The sequence below is a fragment of the Grampus griseus genome, assembly GCF_964374135.1.
Source record: "Grampus griseus genome assembly, chromosome: 4".
NCBI classification, from domain to species: domain Eukaryota; kingdom Metazoa; phylum Chordata; class Mammalia; order Artiodactyla; family Delphinidae; genus Grampus; species Grampus griseus.
Genome location: NC_138997.1, coordinates 12,701,965 through 12,715,266, shown reverse-complemented (window position 1 = coordinate 12,715,266; position 13,302 = coordinate 12,701,965). Strand labels below are relative to the sequence as shown.

Here is a 13,302-nt window from a genome sequence, read left to right as displayed (position 1 = left end):
TAGTTAAGGGTAGGAATGTATTTTAACTGCTAGTTAATATGTAATACACATTGATATAGAAGACCTCTGCTTGCATATAAAGGATGTAATTTTGGTAACTGTTAATATAAAGCAACTACTTAATACATACTGGCTGGATGGAGAATGATGTTCCAATGACTAACTGGAGCGGAACATATACCTATCCTATTACCCAGCAATTTTACTCCTAAAAATATATTCAAGAGATATGAGAGCATATGTCCACAAAAAGACTTGGGTAAGAATATCGATGCAGATTTACTATAACAGCCACGCACTGGAAATAATCTAAATTGCCATCAATAGGAGAACGGATAAACAAATTGTAGCATATTTATACTATGAACTACCACAAGCCAATAAAAAAAAAACAAAAAACAAACTACTGATACATGTAAGAAGAGGATGAATCTTAGTAACTTTATTATGCACCAAATGAACCAGAAACAAACAGTACATACTGTATGAATCTATTTATATAAAGTTCAAAATCAGAAAAAAATTATTCTATAGTCATAGGTGTCAGAATAGTAGTGGTGGTAATGACTGAAAAGGAGCATAAGGGAACTTTCTGGGATGATGGAAATGTTTATGTCACATACAGTCAGATGGGTGTACATATATGTAAAAAGTCACTAAGCTGAACATTTGTGCATTTTATTTCAAGTAAATTATACACCAATAAAGTATTGCATTAAAAAAAAAAAAGGCTCCTGAGGAAATGTAGCTCCTTAGGAGAGCTAAACATTGCCAAGTGTTAGGAAGTGAATTGCCTCCAACCCCAAACATGTTGAAGCCCTAACTCCCAATGCTGGGGTTTATTTGGAGATAGAGCCTCTAAAGAGATAAGTAAAGTTAAATAGGGTCACAAGGGTAGGGACCCAACTTCTATCATAAAAGAAGAGATGGATGTTTCTAGAGAAAAAGCCATGTGAGGACACAGCAAGGTGTCCATCTGCAAACCAAACAGAGTAGCCTCAAGAGAAACCAAACCTGCCAACACCTTGATTTTAGACTTCCAGCCTCCAGAACTGTGAGAAATAAGTTTCTGTTGTTTAAGCCACACTGTCTTTAGTATTTTGTTAGGGAAGCCCTAGCAGACACTACCTTATCATAAATATTGTACTTTACAGGTTACAAAAACAGTTTCACATAATATACCTCATTTGATACCAAATATAATCTTATGATACAGGAATTACCTATGTTTTATTAATATTGGCTCTGAGAGATTAGGTCATTTGGTAAGGATTACAGAGCCCACGAAAGGCAAATTTGGTACCCAGAACCCAGATCTGATTTCCAAGTCCAGTTTCCACAACTGTACTACTCTACATTCTATACGTAATTTCTAACTATTTTGAAATTCTGCATATATTATTCACTTTTATATTAGATAAATAGCATCTCTGTTTTAACGACAGTATGAGGTATGTGTGGAAACTGTCTTGAAAAACTAAAGATTATTTTACTAGAAGCTAGCTAGAGAACAAGGATTATTACCTTTGTTAATTTTTATTTTGGAAATCTAATACACAATGTAATACATATATTCAACAAACATTTTCTCCATTGAACATTACTCATTTTTAATAAACACTTTTTAAAAAGCATAGCTGGAGGAAGGAAGGTAAAGGTTAGATTAAAGGTCAAGTTTCTAGTTGGACTATTGGCTGTAATGAACTTCCTAAGCTTACCTTCAAGCAAAATGTGATCTGGAAAAGAACAGAAACTCAGAAACATCTAATAAAAGTAAAATGACTGAAATGATGGTGATGATAAATGTGTAGATTTATTTACTAACAAGGACAGGTATCTGGTAAATTTTAAAGGGAGCTACAGAAAAGCACATGTAGTAAAATCTCTTTTAATATGACATATATATGTATATGTGTATGTATATATGCATACACACACACCTACAAAAGAAAATATTCTGGAAAAAGATATATACCAAAATAGTACTTACTCTAAGATGGCAGGATTATGTGTGATTTTGGTTTTTTTCCTGTGTATTTTTATGTAATATCTAATTTTCAAAACACATATATTTATTAATTTGATGAGAAAGACAAAAAACCTATTTTCATTTTTGAGGGGAAAGTTAGGAGGTTAGAACTAAGATAAGCAACAGAAAACTGAGAGGAGTGAGAGGGATTATACCTTGGTAAGAGCAGTAAACTAATAGGGACAAGGGAAATTTTCATCTTTTGAATGACAGCAAGGATGCCTATTATTGATAAATCCTAGAAATAGAGTACTACTTACCATTTCATCTGCCAAAATGCCATTAAGTCCATGTTTATGTACCAATGCCAGCCAATTCAAACCAACCTTCTGATAGGGCTTGAGTGACAAACTGGTAAAGAGAGAGTTACCAGATATTATAGATTTATACCTCTATTAGTTTTTTCTACTAGTTTTCTGAGAAGAGGTTTAGGTTTACAATGCACAAAAAAACTGAAGTATCTAGTTACAGTCTTACCTTTTAACTTACTGTTAAAAGCTATTTACACTTACTTAAGAAAATGAACGCAAAACATAATACATTTTAAAAAACCTCTCAAATTTTATTCTGTATTTGTTGTTTCTGGCAATAAGAATTACCAAAAAATTTTCATATTCAGTCATAATGTAATGCCACCAAATTAATTCCACAAATGATCAGAATATTAACAATGATAACATATTACTAATATAATATTTATATTCTAGAAAAATGTACTGATTTGAATATTAGCACAGTAAGGAACTTAAAGTATTAGAACAAAAACATATGCATAATTTGCTACTTTGCCAGGCTGATTTAATAAAACTTGCTGACTGAATGCCAATCACCTCTAATATCACTGGTATGTATAATTCTGGAGGATGTATGTATGTATGTGTGTATTTATGTTTGAACTACATATAAATGTAAATTTGCTAGGCATCAATAAAGACCAGTGAGTAGAAAGCAGCAGGCATGTGTCAAAAATCTTATTTAATTTGTGAACACATGAACAGACTAATCCCTGGGAGCAACTTGCTTGGATGGCAACGTGGAAGGGGTCTAATGGACGAAATGGTTAGTTTTTTCTAAAAGTTCAAGTGGTTAAAAACTAATAGCAGTTATTTACTGAACATCTATTATATACAGATATACAAAAATATCATTTTCTAGCATCACCTCATTCAATCTTTTAATATTCTATTAAGGTAGTTATTTTTTAACAGATGAAAAAACCCGAGGCTCAGTAAGTTGCCTGAGGTTGCGTAGCTACAAAGTCTTATGGCTAAGATTTTAACTCATAAAAGTCTACCTCATGCAAAAGCTTATTCTTATACTCACTGGGAAGCATAAACCCCACATTAACATAAAAACTTAGGACAAGGCCATGCTTCTCACTCTACAGCTTTTATCATATCCCCTTAATTTCCTGTTACACAGATCCTATCTGCACAGGGAGAAGGGGTCTGATAAATGGCTCTGATAAATGGTTAAGGGGTCAAATTCTGAAATCAAGACACTTTAATTAGAACAGGGATCAAAGAGGTGAGGTAGAAAGATATCCATCTTAAATCAGAATCTATGTTTCAACTGTGGGGTACGCAATCTATAAAGTAATTCTCATTTGAAAAAATTAATAGTATAGGTAGGAAGAATCAGCAGTACTGCTGAAGACTTTACAGTTCATTTTTTAAAATGTCTTTGCCTTCTTGGCCAATATAATTTCTATGCCACTATGAAAGTAATAATAAACAGAATATTATCATAGACATTTTAATTTTCAGGTCCAAATAAATTCTACTATACTGGTAGAGTAAATGCTAATATTGGAATTCTAGACACTATACTTTACATGCATGGGCTTTACATGCATTATTACTTTATTTAATCTACATTATAAAGTAGATACTATTATTATCATCATCTCCATTTAGAGATGGGATTTAGAGATTCTCTTTGGGATTCAGAGAAGTTAAGTAACTTGCCCAAGGTCACAGCTATCCAAATCCATGTCTGCAGTGGCAGAGCTGGTACTCAATCCAGTTCTGATCCAGAGTTCAGCCCTTAATCACTAAACAGCAAACATGAAAGTTTTCTCTCTGACCCACCCACTCTACAGTCGACACTTTCTATTTTTAAATTGAATTTTCATTATTTTCCCGAGTCCTTCCTACTGTCTTAAGTCATCCCCCACACATTAAGGTTCACATTCCATGAAAATGATGAAACTTGATACGGTAGGCATATTACATCACTTATAAATGCATCCCAAGGGCCAACATGCTACCCCAATGTAAATTTATCACAAATAGCCAAGAAATATTCTTAACAAAAATTACTGAATATATGTTATCACCAACACATGTTGAGGAACGAGTCTAACTATTATTCTTCACTATACATAAAATTTTAAAAAGTGATGAGGAAATTTTGAGAAGCACTGAATTTTTCATTCAAATAAAATTGTTTCATCCACAATCACAAAGCAGCTATGGTAGCTGTTTTGATCAGGACATTAAATACCTGTTATATTGAAGTATTTGTTTTAAAAATATAAGTGTGTATGTGTGTGTACTTGCTCCTCTGCTAGATTTATGTAAATCACAAGTAACTTTCTGTTGCTTAGTGTCACAACAGTGCTGCCCACAACACACCCTTTCTTCAGAAAGCCAGAGGAGCACTGGAAATGTAGTTCTGGCAAACAGCTTTCCAATTCCCTTGTTAAGACAAGTTTTAAAACAGGGCAACTATATTCGTTCTCTAGCAGGCGCTAATATTTAGCTGCTATACAATCATACCTTCCATTACTTTTGACATTCAACAGTTTTCTAAAAATTTTTGTGATTGCATATGAACCCCACCCACTAGTTTACAAATAAGAATGTAATCTGCTCAGGGTTATCCAAATGGTAAGAACTATAGCCTGGGCCTTTTGAATTAGGTAAGTGATCTCTTTTCAAAAGGGGACTACAGTATCTTTAAACTGAAGGTTTTCTTACCTCCCAATAAGGAAAAAAGTGATTTTAAGATTTTCTGAGGTCATGAAAGAAAATGAGGTAGCATGTTATTTTAAAGTTACTTGTTTTGTCGGGGGAAAAAAAATCCTTCCAGAGAGTTACTATAATTTCTTTTCAGAGCGAAAACTAAATGGGGTTTAAATTTCCTGTCAGAGAAAACTAGTATCAAAATTATTCTGAAAGGTGAGAAAGGCCTGAAATAGAAAACTGGAGTATATACAATGTGCTAAATTTAAGTTTAAAATGCAGAAATACAGGGCTACAGAAACTTTTTCAAGTAGTTCATATGAAACAGATTAGCGATGCTAGCTGACCAAAAATTTATGTCCCTCAAGTATGTCATGAACGCTGAAAATACTACCACAATAATAGTTTGTACTAATAGTAGTATCCAAACTACTAAAATATTTCTATCATAGTACTCTGAGTTAGTCAACACATCTGCACTACTGATTTGCATTCACATCATTGTCAAATGGTTTCCCGGTAACTGTTTAGAAACATCCTGCCAAGCTGAGGATGAACAAGTTCACAAGAACCTTAGTAGATTTAGCCCAGAAAAAGACAGGAAACACATAATTAAATATTATTTTATACTGAACATGTGAGAAACCTTTTCAGTTAAAACAGTTTAAAGCTGATAAATTTTAGATAAACCGCTAAAGCTTGAGAGATGGCTACATCTATGATAGGAATAAAATAGGAGAAATACTGAGGTTTTTTTTTTTTTTAACATTTCCTCACTGTATTATATTTTAATTTAAGGTAATTTTAGTTTTGACATTTTAAAATAAACATTATGAATATAATGGTTTTGAGATACATATGAGAATTTTTTCCCTTGCAAAGACTTTATTTTTAACAGGGAGTTACAGCATGTGTGTATTCCTTTTACCTCTAAAAGGCTATTTTTCTTCTGTTATAATTCATAAAAATTTCTAATAGGAAAATAGTTAATATAATTTTGCTTCAAAATAAACTTTACTATAAAGAATTTGTTCTGTTAAGCGAAAGCACAACAGCTTATTCTTCAGGATAGTTTAATATTTTCCTCTGTGCTAATAAATCCTTTCCCAGGGCAAGGAAAGTACTTCAAATGTTTCTATACTAAGCAGCCATTATGCTTGGCCAGTATACCAAGTAAAAATCTGCAAGTTGCTTGTGCAACTTACATTGGCTAAACACAAAAACCAAGACAACAAATTTCACCCCCTAAAAGTGCATTTAAATAAACTCCAAAGAGACTATCTATACAGGTTTTCAGAAGTTGTACTTTGGGACTAGATCCAAGAAGCACCTAAAAAACCCCCCAAACTATTTTTCTCACCTGTTTAATATTTCATTTAAAAATTCCTCAGTCTAATAAAAAGGATAGCTTTATTACCTGATCATACTATTTACAAGTAATAGGACTTTGTGGATGTGGGTTTAAGAGAGAAATTTTTTAAGTGATGCAATAAAGCACTTGATTTTTTAAACTCCAAATTACGATAAAGTAGACTCAACTGGGTAAGCCTTGTAGAGTGAAGAACTCCCCATATCCAATGCTGTAGAACAAGAAGGAGCAGCTCCAACTACACTTTTAGGAGATGAATTTGCTGACATGGTCATAGTTCTTTCTATGCAACAGAGAAAAGAGCTTCTTTGTGGGAACTGCATCACGTTTCCCTACACCATCCCATAGCACCCTAGAAGGGCACAGAAAAGATTGTAGCTTACTATTAAAGGCCAGTAACCATATCTTGATTTTTTTTTCATATCTTGACTTTTAATTAACCAATGATCAGCAAATATGCTTTGATCATTAACTTAGAAAAATATCAGAAGTACATAAAATCACCAACTAAGGTAAATAATTTTAATGAGACCCTAGTGCTAATCTTATTAAATACCTATCAGAAATATTTTGAACAGAAATAATTCATTTTAAAAATTACATAACACTGCAGACTATGGATACACCATAAATCATCCTAACTAGTCTCGGACCTTAGCAACTTCGACTATTTCCATGGTATTGCCTCTGTATGTATTATCACAGTAAACAATTTTATACTTTTTTTTAAAAAAGGAAGCATTCTGAACAGTCCTGAGTTCCCAGACAACTTGAAAATAAACTTTTAAAAGAAGTTCAAAACAACGTCCCGCCCGCCATATCCCAACATCATGCAAAGGAGGGGTGTTCACAATTACAAAACGCCGTTTTCATACATTCTGGTTGTTGGACAAATTTTTTAGTGAAAACAATTTAGTGTTTATTTTTTGCAACAACTCGGACAAGGTATTTTACTGACAGTAGCAGTTTGGGGAATATACTTTTTAAATATATACTTTTTATAATTTTTCCTTATATAATCTATTTAATAAAAGTGTCCTTTTCAATTTTTATGTGTTTTTACCTCAAAAAGATTAAAAATTTTGGGCTTTTGAAAGCATTTAATCGCATATATAGGATACTTCAATCATTTCACTTATGATCAAAAAGAAACTGAACTAAGACAAATTTTTACATTGATGCAGTTGAGCAGCTGACTCTGAAGCACTAAATTAAGAGGTAGCTAAAACCACCTTTTCCGTTTCTGTGATTATATATGAAATTATCTGTCATCAGACAAGGAAAACATAGGTTACATAAGACCATAATATCTCCTCCCTCTAATTTACAATGTGATAATGGAGTAAAATATCCTGATTGGGGGGAGGGGGGTGACGATCAATGAAAAACAATTCATATACCACTTACATGCCATTATAGGAAACCCTGGGTTTCCCTTTTAAACATTAGTTTTCCTACCATTTGCACATTTAAGTTTCCTAGGCACAATACAGGAATAAATTCAACATTTTTATACAACTGAGATAAAATAATGAATAGGTACATACAACAAGTATTACCTTTGGTTTAGAATGGAGGGTTGTTCTATGTTCCATCCACCTCCATTTCCAGTGAGCATGGTAACTTGTTTTGTCAATTTATTTGAAATGTCTTCACATTTGTTCATAAGCCTTATAACTACATCCCTTTCTTGGATCAGTGTTTTACAGTGCCATATCAAATCTTCTGATAAGCCATTCGTTTTGGACATCTTTGTGAACTATGGCATGAAAAGAAAAATAATTTAACAGTTCAGATCTAGTAAATAGGGAGCCAATTTCTTTCTCTGTGAGGGAAAAAAGTTTGTTAAACTTTTACTAATGACCTTAATCAAATGTGAAGAGAACCTGCATTTGCATTCTCACGTTTCACTTTGATAAATCCCACTGTCACCTCAAACTCATCATGTTGAAATAAAACATACCTTTTTCCTCAAAACGCACCATCCCAAGCTTGCTACCTTGACCCTGGTAGCTGTTCTCTTATGGGAGAAACTCTAAAGTAATTGTTAATGTCTCCTATCAGGTTTTGTCTTCAAAACCTCGGATTTATGACTATTACCAAAGGTAATAGTGCCAAATATAAAAACTGCATACTAGATCTCTTGCCTCCATTTTTGTCACTTCCTATGAATATAAGATTAATTTTCCTAAAACATACTTTGCCCTATCATCACAGTACAACCCCTCAAGCTTTCAAAACTCCAATTATTATTTGTCACTTGATATTTTTCTCTAAACTGAGACAACTACTACTTGGAAAGATATTATGTGAATCAAAAGTATACCGTGACCAATTCAATAATTTGATAAAAGTTAAGAATAGTATCAAATTCAATACAAGACTTGTATAAATGGGTTTGTATGAAAACTCAGAATTTCTTTCAAAATGTATTTGTATTTATTTTTCTAAAGGAGACACTGAATACTTTACAAGGTAAAAGCTGTAACAGAATTAGAATTTTCCCAAATAGATAGCTGAAAAAAATATATCTTGAAGAACTGTACAAAAAAATATTTTTAGTGTAAAGGATTAGAAAAAAGCCCAGTAGCTATTTGAAAGCTGTTTGTTGGGCAAAAAGAAAAATACCATAATCCAGAACAAAGGAAACTAAACTAAAACCATCTGTTAGAATAAAGCCACACATGGTTTTGATTCATAGTATCGTATTTAGCATATTCTTTCAAGTTATGACAAGAATCTCATTAACAGCTCTAAATAATCCCCATGAACACAGTATTTCTAAGTTCACAGAGAAGCTCAAGCAACAGAAATTCAATACTCAAAGGATATACTAAGAAAATTTCATAAAAAATGCAGTTTATACTAACATGTATTTTTCACATCTAACCTAGAGTAGGTTGGTAGAAATGAAACTTACTCATCTATTCCAAAGCCATGTTATTACTGTACTGCAGGAATAAAAAACAAAACAAACCAAAAACTTAGCATGCCACAAAATGGCATCATGAAATAAAAAGTTATTTGTACACTGCTTTATATTTTCACAAGGACAACATTCATAATCACAATGTAATCTCCCACTCTGTACTTCCCAGGGAAAAAGATGTAAACATAAAGAACAAGATATGTAAGAATCAGTGCCTTGAAGATTTTAATGAGGTTTTAGTAGAACTTTTAATTAAAATATTTTTATTTTTAAATGGAACCCCAAAATTATAGGCCAAAAAACCAATCTCATGCCTATTGTGGGGTAGTGTGTTTGCGATATGCCGTGTGTGAGAGAACCAACGAGAATAACCAGAAAAAAAAAAGAAGGAACAATATATTGTGTGCTTTGTATGTGCCAGAAACTACTAGGTGTCTTTTATTCACTAACTCATGCAGTTCTCACAACTGCAAGATCAGTCCACCAGTTCTGGATGAATAAAGATTCAATTTCCAAGGTCACAAAGCAGGATAAAAGATTCCAAAGTCTATGCTTTTCTCTTTTCACTAAAACTAGTACTTCCCAAAACAAAACAAAAAAACCCTTAAAAGTTAAAAAACAGAGGGGGAAGGGTGGGATTGATATGTACACACTACTATATTTAAAATGGATAACGAACAAGGACCTACTGTATAGCACAGGGAACTCTGCTCAATGTTATGTGGAAGCCTGGATGGGAGCAGAATTTGGGGGAGAATGGATGCATGTAAACGTATGGCTCAGTCACTTTGCTGTGCACATGAAACTATCACAATATTGTTAATCGGCTATACTCCTATATAAAATAAAAGGTTAAAAAACAAAAACCCTTTTTTCTGTAACCAACTGCCATTTTTTTGTTGGTTTCTTTTCTTTTCTTTTGTAGTTAAGTACTACCCTGGCTGGTGAAAAAGTACCTGGTATACAGACATAGTCCCTTGTCCTCGTGTGGTTTATAGTCATTGGGAAAGACATGCAACATACAATTTTAAGTCTTAACTGGTATTATAAGGGAAAAAACAAAATTTCATGGGTACTTTTCAAAAGGACAGTAATATAATCTAGGATCTAGGAAGTCCAGAAATCAGAAAGAACTGTTTTGACTCAAGGAAGATCAATTCAGTATGTCAGAACCTAGAGAAGAGAGAAACATACATTAAAAAAAAAAAGAAACAACCAGACATCACCGTTTCCTGATGAAAGAACATACCACCAACCATGTAATAGTACTGATGGGAGCATTTAATTCTAATCCTTATTCCACAGAAAATATAACCAGAAAAGCCCTGACTGGGAAGCTATAGAACAAATGATCCAGTTTCTTCACCAAAGATATTACAGGAAGGGGGGAGGGGGAGGGAGGGAGGGGGGAGAGAGGGAGAGAGAGAGGGAAAGGGAGATGGGGAGGGGGGAACAGAGAGGATAGATGAAACAAGATCAGACATAAGCTGATAACTGTACCTGGTGATGAGTACATGAGGGTTCATTTAGTATTCTAATTTTTATGTTTGATATTTTTGTAGGGGCAATGAAGGGGTGTGCAAAAAGCAACTCTTACTCTTACTTCATGATGCTGCAACAGTTTGATTGAGACTTTTAATGAACTTGACATTTTGGTTATTTCTAAAGTCAAAGTTTCAACTTAACTCCGTGAGGCTTCCAACTCTCTTTACCCTCTCTTTCCGTACAAACCAACCAACATTAGAGATGACCCAAATTATTGCTGCTGGATTAGAATTTAGATCTATCTAGTACTTTAGGGGGCTTCCCTGGTGGCGCAGTGGTTGAGAGTCCGCCTGCTGATGCAGGGGACACGGGTTCGTGCCCCGGTCTGGGAAGATCCCACATGCCTCGGAGCGGCTGGGCCTGTGAGCCATGGCCGCTGAGCCTGCGCGTCTGGAGCCTGTGCTCTGCAATGGGAGAGGCCACAGCAGTGAGAGGCCTGCGTACCGCAAAAAAAAAAAAAAAAAAAAGAATTCTTCTACTTTGTTGCTTCAATATCCTCAACATGTGAGTCCTCATCCCACTGACATCTCAACCAACAGGAAGAAGAGATCCTTTAAGGACGCTTTCCCAAAATCGTGGTATACTTCTGCCTATATCTCACTGGACAGGAATTTGTCAAATTACCAAAGGGAGGCTGAAAAATGTAGTCTTAATATATTGTGGGTAATGTGACCAGTCATAAATCTGTTTAAAAGCACAGAGGGGGTTAAAAAAAGAGAGAGAGAAAAAAAAAATTAAAAAAAAAAAAAGAGAGAGAGATAGAGAAAAATGATTTGATCCAAAAAAGTTTGACTCAATATGACTAGAACTGATATTGGGGGAGAGTAGAAAACTATAATCGTTTCTTAACATTTCACTAATAATATATACAAAACTTCCAACACAAAATATTGTGGATATCTGCAGCTAACATTTTTTAAGAGACAGACAATTGAACGGGCACTTAACTTTATTTAATCCTTAGCCTTCTCCAGAGGTCAGTATCATAATTACACCCCACTTAGAGAAGAAGAAATACAGGAACAGAGAAAGAACTTGCTTAAGGTCGTGTAAGTTGCTAGAAAATGTCAGAATTGGGATTCAAAACCAGGCCATCTAGCTCCACTATATTATTTACTCACCCTCAAGTATGGTTTTTACAAAACCAAGGGAATAAATAAAGAGGCATGAATGGAATTCCGAAACAAGAGAACCAACAGAGAGAAAAACAACATTCCTCAGGATGTTGGGGAAATGAAATTCCAATATCACAGCTGTTCCCCTACCGTAGGTCATAAGACTCCAGAAGAGACTTTTCCAAGAAGATAAAACTGACAAAATATCTGAAGTGTCTAAAAACTGAGGGGAAATTTAGACAATTAGGGAAGAATTTAGAGCCGAAGTAGTAAGTATATACAAAACTAAGAAAACAGAAAAACCAAGACAACTAGTAAGTAGGGAAAACAAAATGCTGAGCAAGGAAAAAAAGTAATCATGTAGTATATTACATGGCTCAGCTATAAAAGGCATTTGCATAGTCTAACAATGTAGATACTAAAAAATGATTTTCAAAATTACCGCATTATTAACATACTGATAGGACTGGGGAATGGGAAATGGGCATGTGAGGTGAGACAGAGAGCGAGAAGAGAGCTAATCCTACCACAATGCTATAATGTCTATGTCATGTCAAAAGATAAGGCCTGCAACTGAAAAATTTAAAAAAAGCATTATCTTTATATTCCTAGATATGGAAGTGATAAGAATCAGACAGAAGATGTAGAAGCAGTTATCTGTAGTACAGGAAATAGGCTGGAGAAGGGGATGGATATGGATTTTCAGGGAGAACAAGCCTGTAGAATTTTTTAACTTGATCTAAATACACGCATAAATAATAAAAAAAAAAAACATTAAAAGAAGCCCAACATTTAATTCCAAAACACTTTTATTAGGTGTGGGGGGGGCAGGGAAAATGGGTGTCTGCCCCTAAGGAAAGGTGTAAGAACACTCTACTGTTATGTTACTGCTTGCTGAAGACAAAAAGCATTTAACAATCCTGTAAGTTACTTAGCTTCACTAAAATAAGACCTAAGAAATACAAAGTACTCTGTAAATGCGGGATCCACTAGTAAATCTAAAGTTGTTGATGAGCACAGCAAATACGATCCTAATTACATAATATGAAATATACAAACATATTCATAAACAGATGGATGGTCAATAAAGTCTAAAGTGGGAAGTATCTTTGGTAGAATTTTGGCTAAACTTGATTTTCTTCTTTGTTCTCGCATGTACTGTTTCAATTTTAGACAAAGAAAACAAATCGTTCTTCAAAAAAATGATAAAGCTATTTTCTCAGAGGGAAAAAAAGAGAAAAAAAGTAATTGCTACTTAACTGGATAATTACATGAAAAAAGAACGTCAACATGGCCCTGATAACTATCTCTTTGATTAAAAAGTCGATATTACTTTAAGGTCTTTATCT

General features: G+C 33.9%; 1 protein-coding gene across 1 annotated transcript in view; it reads right to left on the bottom strand.

The window, feature by feature from the left end:
• Nucleotides 1–13,302, bottom strand: part of SMARCAD1 (SNF2 related chromatin remodeling ATPase with DExD box 1) — a 69,808-nt gene that overhangs the window by 12,101 nt on the left and 44,405 nt on the right. The window contains exons 10-11 of the mRNA XM_082653118.1: nt 7,924–8,123; nt 2,290–2,380 (exon numbers count right to left, since the gene is read on the bottom strand). Of these exons, the coding sequence (XP_082509244.1) occupies nt 2,290–2,380; nt 7,924–8,123 (291 nt within the window). The remainder of the gene's footprint in view (nt 1–2,289; nt 2,381–7,923; nt 8,124–13,302) is intronic.